The 16,501-nt window shown below is 42.9% G+C and overlaps 1 protein-coding gene and 1 long non-coding RNA gene across 2 annotated transcripts in view; one reads left to right on the forward strand and one right to left on the reverse strand.

Moving 5' to 3' along the window:
- The window catches only part of LOC139027788 (uncharacterized), a 331,562-nt gene that overhangs the window by 160,861 nt on the left and 154,200 nt on the right, over positions 1 to 16,501 (reverse strand). The gene's annotated exons all lie outside the window — the stretch shown is intronic.
- The window catches only part of LOC111964401 (vascular endothelial growth factor C-like), an 11,337-nt gene continuing 7,819 nt past the window's right edge, over positions 12,984 to 16,501 (forward strand). The window contains exon 1 of the mRNA XM_023988298.2: positions 12,984 to 13,535. Coding sequence (XP_023844066.1) covers positions 13,437 to 13,535 — 99 coding nt within the window. The 5' untranslated portion in view covers positions 12,984 to 13,436. The remainder of the gene's footprint in view (positions 13,536 to 16,501) is intronic.

The raw sequence follows: 16,501 nt of genomic DNA on the forward strand, positions 1-16,501 counted from the left end.
TCTCTCAAAGCACTTCATGATGACGGAAGTGAGTGCTACGGGGCGGTAGTCGTTTAGCTCAGTTACCTTAGCTTTCTTGGGAACAGGAACAATGGTGGCCCTCTTGAAGCATGTGGGGACAGCAGACTGGGATAAGGATTGATTGAATATGTCCGTAAACACACCAGCCAGCTGGTCTGCGCACACCAGTACAGCTTGGTCCGGTTTAGCTGTCCGCTGACAAACACGATGGGATTTACAGTAAGACACACCATCCTGTTTCAGACCAGGCCAGAAGAAGTTATGCAAGATACGGTCATACGTCTTGTTGACTCCAAGATGGCCTGCCATACAAATATCATGAGCCAACCTCAGTATCTCTTGTCGAAGCGTAACTGCAAGGACAATTTGAGATACACTGGGCCAATCGTTTTGCCCAGAGGTGGCATGAGAACGCCATTTCCTCATTAGAACAACATCTCCTCATTAGAATGCCATTTCATCATTCGAACACCATTTCCTCATTAGAACACCATTTCCTCATTCGAACACCATTTCCTCATTCGAACACCATTTCCTCATTCGAACACCATTTCCTCATTCGAACACCATCTCCTCATTAGAACACMATTTCCTCATTAGAACACCGTTTCCTCATTAGAACACCATTTCCTCATTAGAACACCGTTTCCTCATTAGAACACAATTTCCTCATTAGAACACAGTTTCCTCATTAGAACACAGTTTCCTCATTAGAACACCATCTCCTCATTAGAACACAATTTCCTCATTAGAACACCGTTTCCTCATTAGAACACCATCTCCTCATTAGAACACCATCTCCTCATTAGAACACCATCTCTGTCAAAGTAACCCCTATGAACTTCATCAAACTCCTCCTCTTGATGTATCTCAGCAAAAAGTGAAGTGTGAACTGTAGGGACCATCTCTTCCTACAGCGGTTCTACAAACTCGCTCACCTGGGGTTTTCAAAGGAGAGTTCAACTCAGGACATATACCGAATTCAGGATCACCCATAAACGTCTCAGACAGATTAACCATGGTGGGATCGCTGACATCCTCCTCAACACTAGACTTGCTCCGGGAGCCTTTCTTAGACATAGCACGTGTAACGGCACACATTCGGAATACGCTAGGGTACTTTTCTGATAACCCATCAGGTTCCTCTACTCTGGGTTCCTTACAAACAACAGGATTTGGCACAGCCTACCCTCCAGCCAAATCGTTTCCCAAAATGAATGAGACCCCCTTCACCAGCAAGCTAAGCCTCACTCCAACGACAATGCAACCAGAAATAAGATCAGACTTCCACATTATATAAGATGTAAGATCAGAGTTACACATTATACAAAGGAGCTTCCACACAACACATCTCCATGCCTTGTACTAACACACTGTAACCACTTTCTGAATTGTCAGACAAAGGCAAAACACCCTCTAAAATGAAAGACTGGGCTGCCCAAGTGTCTCGCAGTATCTTCACTGACTGCTTAACAGCATCGCCATTCTACAGAGACACAAACCCGTCTGAAACAAAGAGTTCATACACATCTGAACCAAAATCTTGTTTAGGAGATACACCATTCCCAACCAGAGACTTAATGGGCTGGAGTGCTCCCACAAGAAGAAGCTGCCTTTTCTCTCTCTCTCATTTTTCAGTTTCAACTCAGGACAATGAGAGACAATGTGTCCTTTCTCACGGCAGTCATGACAAACTGGCAGATACGAAAAATCTATTTTCTGACAATCTTTATCTTTTGGGCACTGTAGAAAAGGACACAGTAGAAGGTGACTGCTCTGGATTGATTTTGCGTAGGAATAACTACTTGATGCTTTGTTTGTGAAAGTAGTTTTATGTGTCAACACAAACTCATCTACAAGGACTGCAGCTTTCTCAAGAGTGAGATCCTTGTGCTCATAAATGTAGGTGGCAACCCTTTCATGAAGGCAATTCTTGAACTGCTAGAGAAGTATGAGTGTCTTTAAATCCTCAAGGTCCTTGACATGCTTGTTCCTTTGCAAACTCAACATGGCTTTGTGGTTCTGTCTTTTGTAATTTACGGAACTGTTGTCTGTATGCCTCTGGGACCAACTCGTAAGCCCAAAGGATAGCTCGAAGGATAGCAGCTTTAACAGTGTCATAATCTGAACTCTGGACAAGAGATAAAGCGGTGTACACTTTCTGAGTTTTTTTCACAAGAACACTGAAGGAGCAGTGACCAAATATCTCGTGGCCATTTTAGGGATGTGGCAATTCTCTCAAACAGAGTAAAGTATACATCCACCTCCTTTTCATTGAAAGGCGGTACAAGTCGGCTGTTCCGACCAAGATCAAACTCTGTTGAGGGTGCAGGGTGGCCTTAATGGATTTGGAGTGCTTCCAGATCTCTCTAGGTTGAATGGCTCATGTTCCTGTTCTTGTTGTTTGGCTGCACGCTCATCTTGTCTTTCCCTGTGCTCCAACTCTAATTTCTGTTGTTCCCATTTTGCCTTTAGTTATACCTTTCTCAATTGTACATCTACGGGGTGAACTCTACCACCCGTAGAACCTTTTTCATCATTCTCCCTCTCCAGAAAGATTTCCTCCTCCACCTAAGCAGTATAGACTAACTCTTTGAGTACTGCTTTTGAATCGGCATGTGCAACTTTTATGTCATAATGCTTTGCGATGATAAGCAGATTTGCCTTCGCACAATTATCTAGCATCTCCCACGTAGGGTTTTCCACAAATGCTTCCAACTTAAAGTCCATGGTTTTTTATTTATTTTATAAGCGTTTATGCAACTTTCAAAATCATTCCACCAATCGTATAACCCCTCAGGGTGGATGTCAGTGACTGAAACTCTACGACAAAAGTGTATTTTGAACACTCAAATATCTGGGCACAGCAGAGCTTCAGAGAAGGTGATTAGATCAACTATCATACTCATGGGAAACAAGATCCTGGATGAGCCCCCATTTTGTTACGTTCCCCAGCAAGAATAATATCGCTGAAACAGAAGGGGGAACCAATAAAGAGTCACTGACCACAAGAGCCACTGAAAAAGGTGGGGTTTTAGGAGGGGTTCTGAAAGACACCCATGGGGGTGTCCACTGAAGGTTGACTAGCAACAACAACTGGGGCCTACAAGACACCCACCACGAGCGCCCACTAAATTTGCCCAAGAACAAGCAAACAAAATTAAAACCCACACCAAACTTAAAGACAGGAAGCAAACCAAAAAGTGGAGCAAAACGAAAACAGGGAAGAAATCAAATAGGGAGAGCCATCTAAAGGTGTTAAACCCCACATCTCTCAAGACCACTGGAGCACTGAGCCAGCACAGGTGAAACATATTCTGACTAACGAGATGACAAGCCAGTACAGGTGTAACACATACTGACTAACGACGTGACGCCAATTGGAGTGCCCCATGTGCTAACGTCCAACTTCGAAATATACATGGAAAAACCAAAGCCTGTAACACTAACCTGAGACTAATTTTAGACGAACTTGAGACTAACTTGAGTCTAACCTGAGACTACATTTAGAAACATTGATTAACTTTTGACTAACTTCAGACAAATGTTAGACTAACTTTAAACTAACTTTAGACTAACCTGAGAATAACTTTAGACAAACCTGAGACTAATCTGATCTGATCATTTTATTTTTTTATTTCACCTTTATTTAACCAGGTAGGCCAGTTGAGAACAAGTTCTCATTTACAACTGCGACCTGGCCAAGATAAAGCAGAGCAGTGCGACACAAACAACAACACAGAGTTACACATGGGATAAAGAAACGTACAGTCAATAACACAATAGAAACATTTATATACAGTGTGTGCAAATGTAGTAAGATTAGGGAGGTAAGGCAATAAATAGGCCATAGTGGCAAAATAATTCCAATTTAGCAATTAAGACTGAAGTGACAGATGTGCAGAAGATGAATGTGCAAGTAGAGATACTGGGGTGCAAAGGATTTTTTTTTAAACAATATAGGGATGAGGTAGTTGGGTGGGCTATTTACAGGAACCTGGGACTAACCGGAGACACATTTTAGACAACTTTAGACTAATTTGAGACTATTTTTAGACTACTGTTAGACTAACTTTACACTAAATTGAGACTAACCTGGGACTAACCTGAGACAAATGTTAGACTAACTTGAGTCTAACCTGAGACTAACTTTAGTCTAACTTGAGACTAACCTGAGACTAACTTTAGTCTAACTTTAGACTAACTTGAGACTAACCTGATATTAACTTTAGACTAACCTGAGACCAACCTGATAATAACTTTAGACTAACTTGACTAATTTTAAACTAACTTTTGACTAACTTTAGAATTACTTTAGACCAACCTGAGACTAACCTAATAATAACTTTAGAATAAACCGAGACCAACATGATAATAACTTTAGACTAACCTGAGACAAACCTGAGACCAACCTGATAATAACTTTAGATAAACTTGAGACTAACCTGAGACGAACCTGATAATAACTTTAGACTAAACTTTCTTTCTCATAAAAAACACATCCAAGATACAATAGGTGTGAAAATAATGTATACTGTCAAACAAAGATTCCAGCCTACTGTGCTATGAGCAAAGAACATTGCTGTATTAACCTTTCAAGCCCTTTCCTAAACTTTCATGAAAGCTTGGCATGTCAAGAGACATCTGAGGGCAATATTTGCCGGAGACCAAATGTTTTGGGGCCCTCCGCTATATTTAAATATATTTGGGATCCACCACCTGGATTCGGTCCTATGTAGCAAAATCTGAAATTGTGATTGTTACATTGGATAAAAGTAGAGACAGAGCTAGAAGTAAAGTAAATTCTGCTTTGATAAACCCCACTTTTGAGAAAATGGCTCTTGAATGTTTTGGTACCCATTCAGCATCGTTCACACCCTCTTAAGCCTTAGCCCCACCCATCTCTTTAAGGATTCACATGTGAAGCCATGTTTTAAACAGAGTGAGTAGTGTAGTAAACAACCAAAGATTTCAAGACTAAAAGAGGTGAAAGTAGTAGCCTACAATAAGGAACAACTCCAGGTAGAAATACACTTGATCTAGTCCTTGGCCTATATCCTAATCTGACTTTGGTGCAGGTCATGTTGTTCTTCACATTACTGTCTCTGGTAAACACACACTATATCAAATAAAATCTACGTTTATATATCATATGCACAGGATACAGAAGGTGTAAATAGTTGAAATGGTTACTTGCATATTTTCATAGTAACAATATCAAAAGAGAAAGCATCCAGATATCTATTAGATTACGGTTACCCAGACACACTTGTCTAAATTGATGGGTCATGTGAAATAAATGCTATAACCACCACCTAGCCACATCTACCTAAGTGGATGGGTCACTATTGTCTAGACAGGGTGTTCATGAAACACAATAGATGGCCGTAGTCACCCCCAGACACACCTGGCTAATTTGACGACATAATCTCAACTCATACCACTACCAATACAAACTGTATTCATACTACAGCTATGACACCTAGGTTAAATGTTAGCTAGCTAGCTAACATTAGGCTATAACTAGCAATGCAAATGTATTTCTGATTCGAATAATATTACTACAAAGATCATACAAGTAACGTTAGCTAGCGAGCCAGCATACTAACGTTTTTTAGCTAGCTAGCTAACAGTACGCTTTAACTTGCAATGAAAATGTAGCTAGACTCTTACCCATATACAGTGTATTTGGAAAGTATTCAGACCCCTTAACTTTTTCCACATTTTGTTAGGTTACAACCGTACTCTAAAATGGATTAAATAAAAAACGTTGTTCATCAATCTACAAACAATACCCCATAATGACGAAACAAAAACAGGTTTAGACATTTTTGCAAATGTATTAAAAATAAAAAACAGAAAAGCCTTATTTACATAACTATTCAGACCCTTTGCTAAGAGACTCAAAATTGAGCTCAGGTGCATCCTGTTTCCATTGATCATCCTTGAGATATTTCTACAACTTCATTGGAGTCCACCTGTGGTAAATTCAATTGATTGGACGTGATTTGGAAAGGCACATACCTGTCTATATAAGGTCCCACAGTTGGCAGTGCATGTCAGAGCAAAAACCAAGCCATGAGGTCAAAGGAATTGTTCGTAGAGCTCCGAGACAGGATTGTGTTGAGGCACAGATCTGGGGAAGAGTACCAAAAAATGTCTGCAGCAGGTCCCCAAGAACACTGTGGCCTCCATCCTTCTTAAATGGAAGAAGTTTGGAACCAGCAAGACTCTTCCTAGAGCTTGCCGCCCGGCCAAACTGAGTAATTGGGGAGAAGGGCCTTGGTCAGGGAGGCGACCAAGAACCTGATGGTCACTCTGACAGAGCTCCAGAGTTTGTCTGTGAAGATGGGAGAACCTTGCAGAAGGACAACCATCTCTGCAGCACTCCACCAATCAGGCCTTTATGGTAGAGTGGCCAGACTGAAGCAACTCCTCAGTAAAAGGCACATGACAGCCCGCTTGGAGTTTGCCAAAAGGCACCTAAAGGACAAGATTCCTAAACAAGATTCTCTGGTCTGATGAAACCAAGATTGAACTCTTTGGCCTGAATGTCAAGTGTCAAGTCTGGAGGAAACCTGGCACCATCACTACGGTGAAGCATGGTGGTGGCAGCAACATGTTGTGGGGATGTTTTCAGTGGCAGGGACTGGGAGACTAGACAGGATCGAGAGAAAGATGAACGGAGCAAAGTACAGAGAGATCCTTGACGTAAACCTGCTCCAGAGCGCTCAGGACCTCAGACTGGGGTGAAGGTTCACCTTCCAACAGGACAACGACCCTAAGCACACAGCCAAGTCAACGCAGGAGTGGCTTCGGGACAAGTCTCTGAATGTCCTTGAGTGGCCCAGCCAGAGCCCGGAGTTGAACCTGATCAAACATCTCTGGAGAGACCTGAAAATAGCTGTGCAGCGATGCTCCCCATCCAACCTGAGAGAACTTGAGCGGATCTGCAGAGAAGAATGGGAGAAACTCTTCAAATACAGGTGTGCCAAGCTTGCAGCGTCATACCCAAGAAGACTCAAGGCTGTAATCGCTGCCAAACGTGCTTCAACAAAGTACTGAGTAAAGCGTCTGAATACTTATGTAAATGTGATATTTCTGTTTTTTTATTTTATACATTTGCAAAAAAAATCAAAAAAAATGTTTTTGCTTTGTCATTATGGGGTATTGTGTGTAGATTGATGAGGGGGAAAAAACGATGAAACACATTTTAGAATAAGGCTGTAACTTAACAAAATGTTGAAAAAGTCAAGTGGTCTGAATACTTTCCGAATGCACTCCACATGGATGAATGCTTCACAGCAGACTGGAACCATTTAACTCTGTTTTGTTTGTAGCTACGTCTTGTTTGGCCAGCGTTGTGTCAAGTCACTCCGGTTAACACTGACCGTGGCTTGTGCAGAAACTTTTTCCAACTGATCTGTCGATAGCGCCTACTAAATTCAGGGCATCAATGTTGTTGGCCAAAGTAGAAACACTTTTGTAGTTATTGACAGCTAACGTTATATCTTTCATAAACGCTGTGGCAGAAAGGACTATCAACGCATACAGTACTGAACAGCTCACGTTATAGACAGAGGCATGATATACGGCAGACCATCTCCCAGCATGTCCAGCCCATCCATTAACTCATGGCTACCGGGAAGGTTCCTGTATTTTTCCGTGGCTAAACCAACTAGGCTCGTAATTTAACTATTTTATTTCATATTTACAGATGGAATACAACTTTATTTTTAAGGCACATGAAAGTTCACATGTTCCAGAAGGCATTTCTGCCCCAAAGAAACACACAATTAAAAAATATATATTAAAATACCTCTTCTGTGAAGAAGTGACGTGCGGCATACGCCTAGCTTCCTGTGACGGGTCGCATTTAAAAATAAAGCCAAATAATGGCTTCCCTTTCAGAATTTTCATCTGAAATCTGAATCATCCATCTCTAATGAGTACATACGGTAACATGGATCCGTACTACTCTTGGTCCTATTGCATTGGTGGTATGTGGGTTTACGGGAATGTTTTTCTATGAACACATTGAGGGCCCCAGGCCATGGTCTACAGTGTATGTGGGAGAAACACAACATTCCGCTGAGTTTCCTGCCAGTAAATCCAGAGCCGGAGGAGGTTCCTGGAAGCTGTCTGCCTGTCTCATCACAGAGATTTACAGGATCTTAGCATAGATCTGAATAGCTTCCTTCCGCCTTGTTCTCATGTCTCACCTGCAGCCTTTGTCTGTCTACACAGCCTGGTCTCATAAACTAGACATAACATAGTAAATGTATAGCGACCTAGCTGACATTAGCCACAACAAATTGGGATTTGTAACGTATCATACATTTTGCAAATTATTAACATATTATACGAATTGTAATTTGTAACATATCATACGAAATAGATGATGGACAACCACAAATGAATACATACCATACGAAATGTAACATATCATACTAATTGGAGTGGCTGTATTTACATTTACTATGTTACGTCTACCCCTGAGTCCAAGTTGGTCTGTTATCACTGAGAAGACACTTAGTTATCTTTGTCTTCTATTTGGCGGAATAAAACTGGTGTTTCTCCATCTGTTGACCGTCAACCCTTTGTTGTCATCAGATCACATCTGTTAAGAGAATCTACAGAGATCTGTTGCATCTAACAATGTGTAGTTTATAAAACAGGCACATCAAAATTAAGCTTTGGCACATCCTTTAAAATGGATTCATGCACATTTTTCACGTACCAATCCATCTCTCCATTTGAATTCGCTTGTTCGTTCTCAGACTCTAACGTTAGCAGTGTAGATTTTATTACCTATTTTATGGTTATTGTCTACCATTTCAGCCATATTGGAATTCCCCTTCCTTCACACCTTAGTCTTTGTCTCATAGGAGAGGTCACATTTCTGAGTTGCATTAGGTGCAAGCTCCAACACGTCCCCGATTGTAAGAGGTTTACTGCACACACAGATATCTAAGATATGCACTGACAAGACCTGCTACTGTGCACTGGAAAATCCACCTACAGCACTCTGCGCCACATTAAAAACAGGATTATCCATACATAATGTGGTGTTCAACATGTGGAGAAAAGAGAGGTAGGTGGCTGAGGGAAGAGCACATCATCACTATTGTGCCATGCAGAATATTGTCAATTCTACAAACTGGACAAATCTTTATTGTCCCAATAGAGCTGCTGAGCTTACAGCATACAATGACCAGCTGCTGACTAGATTTTATACCTTTATTTAACTAGGCAAGTCAGTTCAGAACAAATTCTTATTTATAATGACGGCCTGCCAGGGAACAGTGGGTGGGTTAACTGCCTTGATCAGTGGCAGAAAGACAGATTTTTACCTTGTCAGCTCGGGGATTCGATCCAGCAACCTTTCAGTTACTGGTACAGTGCTCTAACCACTAGGCTACCTGCCGCCTCACCCTGTTATGGGAGAGATCATGGAACAATGCAATTGTAACGGATGTGAAATGGCTAGCTAGTTAGCGGTGGTGCGCGCTAGCAGCCTTTCAGTCGGTGACGTCACTTGCTCTGAAACCTAGAAGTAGTGGTTCCACTTAGCTCTGCAAGGGCCTCGGCCTTTGTGGAGCGATGGGTAACGACGCTTCGTGGTGTCAGTTGTTGATGTGTGCAGAGGGTCCCTGGTTTGCGCCCGGGTCGGGGCGAGGGGACGCCGTAAGTTAAACTGTTACATTGATGCTGTTGACCCGGATCACTGGTTGCTGCGGAAAAGGAGGAGGTCGAAATGGGGGTGAGTGTAACGGATGTGAAATGGCTAGCTAGTTAGCGGTGGTGCGCGCTAGCAGCCTTTCAGTCGTTTGTCACTTGCTCTGAAACCTAGAAGTAGTGGTTCCCCTTGCTCTACAAGGGCCGCGGCCTTTGTGGGCGATGGTAACGACGTTCGTGGGTGTCAGTTGTTGATGTGTGCAGAGGGTCCCTGGTTGCGCGAGGGACGGTCTAAAGTTATACTGTTACACAATACCATTAATTTCTCTTCCATTGCCTTAGTCTCCTGCTCACACTAGAGACAATGCTTATACAGAACACTTGTGCTCCAGTAATACAGTTTGTTAGTGTGTGTCTCAGTTTAACACCACCATTCAGCAGAAAACAATGGGGAAACAGAGCAGTTGTTGGGAGGAAATGGGTGTTCCGGCTGTGGGAGAAATGCGTGAGCCAGATCAGGTAGATGAGGCCCTACTTGGGAGGATTGAGCTCATTAAGAGTAATGACTGTGGCTGGTCTGAGCTGTGCTCGCTGCCTGGCTGCCTTGGTGGCTGGCTGCCTGACTGGCTGGCTGCCTGACTGGCTCCCTGCGCTAGCAGCATGACGCATGATGACGGATGTACAGCAGTTGTACACTAGGGGGACTCAAGCGTTCAACAAGTAAGATGTGAGATTGCATCAACACTTATTGCATTGAGACATTGATTAAAGAGCATTGTGTTAATACCAGAGGACCCAAAATTTGAAAATCGTTTCATAAAGCATACTAACTCATTAACGGCCCTATTACTGTTCACTATTTCTGTAGCTCAATCATCCAAAGAAACATTGTAGTTGTAGGAATATTCACTCCACAGATCCCCATGACAACACTGACACCAAAGGAAATGCTGAAATAGGGTGAAAGGTACAGATCAAGGGTAAAACGGAATAGGGTGATGTCGAAACATCAGTGATTTACAAAGACAGGCAAGACATATCTAAAGTTTACTGTAGCCTGTTGGCGATGGAGCGTCGAGGAGGATAGTAGACGATCATACAGCTTATAGCCACAGGCATCATTACTGTAGCCTGTTGGGGTGGAGCGTCGAGGAGGATGTAGACGATCATACAGCTTATAGCCATAGGGACATCATTACTGTAGCCTGTTGGCGATGGGAGCGTCGAGGAGGATAGTAGACGATCATACAGCTTATAGCCACAGGGACATGATTACTGTAGCCTGTTGGGGATGGGAGCGTCGAGGAGGATAGTAGACGATCATACAGCTTATAGCCACAGGGACATCATTACTGTAGCCTGTTGGCGATGGGAGCGTCGAGGAGGATAGTAGACGATCATACAGCTTATAGCCATAGGGACATCATTACTGTAGCCTGTTGGCGATGGGAGCGTCGAGGAGGATAGTAGACGATCTACAGCTTATAGCCATAGGGACATCATGCAGTTAAGTATGTGCTGTTTTTTATAGCATTGAATCATAGAATGAGTGCTTCTGCTTCTCCCTCTATACAGAGCAGTACAGTATACCAGCCTGAGAGGCAGGAGGCCAGATGCTCTATACAGTAAACCAGCCTGAGAAGCAGGAGGATAGGTGATCTATACAGAGCAGTACAGTATACCAGCCTGAGAGGCAGGAGGCCAGGGCTCTATACAGTAAACCAGCCTGAGAGGCAGGAGGCCAGGTGCTTTATACAGTAAACCAGCCTGAGAGGCAGGAGGATAGGTGATCTATACAGAGCAGTACAGTTACCAGCCTGAGAGGCAGGAGGCCAGGTGCTCTATACAGTAAACCAGCCTGAGAGGCAGGAGGATAGGTGATCTATACAGAGCAGTACAGTATACAGCCTGAGAGCAGGAGGCCAGATGCTCTATACAGTAAACAGCCTGAGAGGCAGGAGGATAGGTGATCTATACAGAGCAGTACAGTATACCCAGCTGAGAAGCAGGAGGCCAGGTGCTCTATACAGTAAACCAGCCTGAGAGGCAGGAGGATAGGTGATCTATACAGAGCAGTAAGTATACCAGCCTGAGAGGCAGGAGGCCAGGTGCTCTATACAGTAAACCAGCCTGAGAGGCAGGAGGCTAGGTGATCTATACAGAGCAGTACAGTATACCAGCCTGAGAGGCAGGAGCCAGGTGCTCCATACAGTATACCAGCCTGAGAGGCAGGAGGCCAGGTGCTCTATACAGTAAACCAGCCTGAGAGGCAGGAGGCTAGGTGATCTATACAGAGCAGTACAGTATACCAGCCTGAGAGGCAGGAGGCCAGGTGCTCCATACAGTATACCAGCCTGAGAGGCAGGAGGCCAGGTGCTCTATACAGTAAACCAGCCTGAGAGGCAGGAGGATAGGTGATCTATACAGAGCAGTACAGTATACCAGCCTGAGAGGCAGGCCAGGTGCTCCATACAGTATACCAGCCTGAGAGGCAGGAGCCAGATGCTCTATACAGTAAACCAGCCTGAGAGGCAGGAGGATAGGTGATCTATACAGAGCAGTACAGTATACCAGCCTGAGAGGCAGGAGGCCAGGTGCTCCATACAGTAAACCAGCCTGAGAGCAGGAGGCTAGGTGATCTATACAGAGCAGTACAGTATACCAGCCTGAGAGGCAGGAGGCCAGGTGCTCTATACAGAGCAGTACAGTATACCAGCCTGAGAGGCAGGAGCCAGGTGCTCTATACAGTAAACCAGCCTGAGAGGCAGGAGGATAGGTGATCTATACAGAGCAGTACAGTATACCAGCCTGAGAGGCAGGAGGCTAGGTGATCTATACAGTAAACCAGCCTGAGAGGCAGGAGGATAGGTGATCTATACAGAGCAGTACAGTATACCAGCCTGAGAGGCAGGAGGCCAGGTGCTCTATACAGTAACCAGCCTGAGAGGCGGAGGCTAGGTGATCTATACAGAGCAGTACAGTATACCAGCCTGAGAGGCAGGAGGCCAGGTGCTCTATACAGTATACCAGCCTGAGAGGCAGGAGGCCAGGTGATAAGAGAGGACAACATTGCCTCAGCATGTTATAGGGAAATATACAGAGTGAGCATTCAAACATATAGAGATTACAGATATGGAAAATATAGCACCTTAAAAAGCGTACTCAAGGCACACACCCACCCACACACGCACGAACACACAAACGCTAACTCCCAGTCTGGAGAGGCAGTGGCAGCTCCTCCCAAAATAGAGAGAGTGGGAGAGAGAGAGAGAGAGAGGAGTACACTCTGCTGAGGGAGCCTGTCTGCTGTCACACGTGTCTGCCCTCACCTCCTCTGTACTCTAGCTTCACAGGAGACATACAGCCCTCACCTCCTCTGGACCTACAGGACATCTATGAGATCTGGCCTCTCAATCTCTACACCTCTTTTCTGATTAACCTAATCTACAAAGAATCTGATCCAAATACAAAGCCTTCCGAGGGAAACTCGATGGCAGAGGTTGTGGAAACACTTGGAAAGAACACAATGATACATGCTGTATGAAGTGAAAGAAAATCCTTCCTGGGAGGAAAATGGTGTGTTTGAAAAGCACGGGGCTCATCGTATCCACACTCAAGGTCAGTTCCTGGCTAAGGGAAGAGGAAATCCTTGTGCTCTGTGGGATGAGAGTTCAACTGTGGTGCATTAGCTGATCATCTCCCCCTCCACCTGCTCCCCATTTCATCATCGACACACTATGTGGATGTTATCTTTAGCCGTATGGATTCTCAATGTCACAAATCTCACTCATGGATATGACTATGATGAGTATTACCCAGGCGAGGAGGAAACCAAGGTGAGTAACTAACAACAGGCTGCTGCTCTTGGATTATGTGTCATATTGTACGTTAACGGGACAGATAACAATTCCCCAGATTATGCTTTTTCTGCATGGTGAACCTTTATTATGCACAGGACTCTGATTTCAGGTCAGAAATAGGCCTGTGAAAGTATTAGACTAGTGCTGTTGACTACATCAGTTTGTTGACTAATTCAGTTTGTTGACTAATTCAATTTGTTGACTACATCAGTTTGTTGACTACATCAGTTTGTTGACTAAATCTGTTTGTTGACTAAATCTGTTTGTTGACTAAATCTGTTTGTTGACTAAATCCGTTTGTTGACTAAATCCGTTTGTTGACAATCAGTTTGTTGACTAAATCTGTTTGTTGACTAAATCTGTTTGTTGACTAAATCCGTTTGTTGACTAAATCTGTTTGTTGATAATCAGTTTGTTGACTAAAGCAATCTCTATCATTCAATAACCAGACAAGACAGGCAGTTTCCCACACTCGTTACTCAGGGCGTAGTTGTTGCTTCCACTACAGTGGGTGTGTCTTTCTTTGGCAATATAACCTCCTCCTCTGTGGCTACATTGTGTGTCATTGAAGGTGAATGAATGAATAAATCATCATGTGCATGTCTATTTCCCCTGTTGAGGGTGGTAGGCCACACCTTTAGACAGACATGTCTGCCATTGAAAAGGTTGAATGGAGAGAGGGATTGAGGGATTGTGACTTTTGATGGTTACATTCCACTCAAGAGCCATTCAGAGCTGTGGCTACGTTATAACAATAGTGAGGTAAACTGACAATAGGTTGGGTGTGATGATAAACACTCACTCTGAAGACTATGCCAGATCATGTAGGTTGCAGTGCCTTGTGTCTTTGTGAGACGCGGTATGGGTGAACGGATGATCTCCGCATGTGTATTTCCCACCGTAAAGCATGGAGGAGGAGGTGTGATGGTGCTTTGCTGGTGACAATGTCTGTGATTTATTTAGAATTCAAGGCACACTTAACCAGCATGGCTACCACAGCATTCTGCAGCGATACGCCATCCCATCTGGTATGCGCTTAGTGGGACTATCATTTGTTTTTCAACAAGACAATGACCCAAAACACACCTCCAGGCTGTGTAAGGGTTATTTGACCAAAAAGAAGAGTGATGGAGTGCTGCATCAGATGACCTGGCCTCCACAACCACCCAACCTCAACCCAATTGAGATGGTTTGGGATGAGTTAGACCGCAGAGTAAAGGAAAAGCAGCCAACAAGTGCTCAGCATATGTGGGAACTCCTTCAAGACTGTTGGAAAAGCATTCCTTATGAAGTTGGTTGAGAGAATGCCAAGAGTGTGCAAAGCTATCATCAAGGCAAAGGGTGGCTGTTTGAAGAATCTAAAATCTAAAATATATTTATATTTGTTTAACACTTTTTTGGTTACTACATGATTCCATATGTGTTATTTTATAGTTTTGATGTCTTCACTCTTATTCTACAATGTAGAAAATAGTCCAAATAAATTAAAACCCTGAAATGAGTAGGTGTGTCCAAATGTTTTAATGGTACTGTATATATACACTTACATACATATATATACCGATAGTGAACTCAAGACATTCATCGGAATACGCAGAACTTTGATTATAACAGACATAATAACCTTGTTCCTTATCTCTAAGAAAGAACTTGGCTAATCTCATTGGAAAAAATCTGATCTTGCATTGCATAGTTTTCCCATACTGGCTCAGTTTCCATGGTGTCGCTGCCAAAGTGCCAGTCTAGCTTTACCAACTCGGATAGATACAACAACAGCATTTGTTTCCATAATGACAAGGTAGCACCCAGGCTGCTTGGTGGGTGTTGATCTCTGAGAAAGACAGTGATAATGTTACAGTGATGCCCTAGGGATGGATTGCAACTTAGTTATAGACATTTCTGATTCTGACTTATTAAATTCTATTCTCCTAATCAAACTCATGTGTACACTGCCGTTCAAAAGTTTGGGGTCACTTGGAAATGTCCTTGTTTTTGAAAGAAAAGCACATTTTTTGTCCATTAAAATAACATCAAATTGATCCGAAATACAGTCTAGACATTGTTAATGTTGTAAATGACTATTGTAGCTGGAAACGGAAGATTGTTAATGGAATATCTTCATAGGCGTACAGAGGCCCATTATCAGCCACCGTCACTCCTGTGATCCAATGGCATATTGCGTTAGCTAATCCAAGTTAATAATTTTAAAAGGCTAATTGATCATAAGAAAACTCTTTTGCAATTATGTTAGCACAGTTGAAAACTGTTGTGCTGATTTAAAGAAGCAATAAAACTGGCCCACTCCTCTTTCTATTCTGGTTAGAGCCAGTTTGCTCTGTTCTGTGAAGGGAGTAGTACACAGCGTTGTAGGAGATCTTCAGTTTCTTGGCAATTTCTCACATGGAATAGCCTTCATTTCTCAGAACAAGAATAGACTGACGCGTTTCAGAAGAAAGTACTTTGTTTCTGGACATTTTGAGCCTGTAATCAAACCAACAAATGCTGATGCTCCTAACACTCAACTCGTCTAAAGAAGGGCAATTTTATTTCTTCTTTAATCAGCACAACAGTTTTCAGCTGTGCTAACATAATTGCAAAAGTGTGGTCTAATGATCAATTAGCCTTTTAAAATGATCAACTTGGATTAGCTAACACAACGTGCCATTGGAACACAGGAGTGATGGTTGCTGATAATGGGCCTCTGTTACGCTTGTATGATATTCCATTAAAAAAACGTGCCGTTTCCAGTTCTACAACTGTATCATTACAACATTAACAAGTCATACACTGTATTTCTGATCCAATTTTGATGTTATTAATGGACACAAAAAAATGCTTTTCTTTCAAAAAGAGGACATTTCTAAGTGACCCCAAATTTTTATACGGAGTGTATTTGAGATACTCATACACTCTGTTTGAGATACTCAAACTCTGTTGATATT

The sequence above is a fragment of the Salvelinus sp. IW2-2015 genome, linkage group LG5 (genome assembly GCF_002910315.2).
Source record: "Salvelinus sp. IW2-2015 linkage group LG5, ASM291031v2, whole genome shotgun sequence".
NCBI lineage: Eukaryota > Metazoa > Chordata > Actinopteri > Salmoniformes > Salmonidae > Salvelinus > Salvelinus sp. IW2-2015.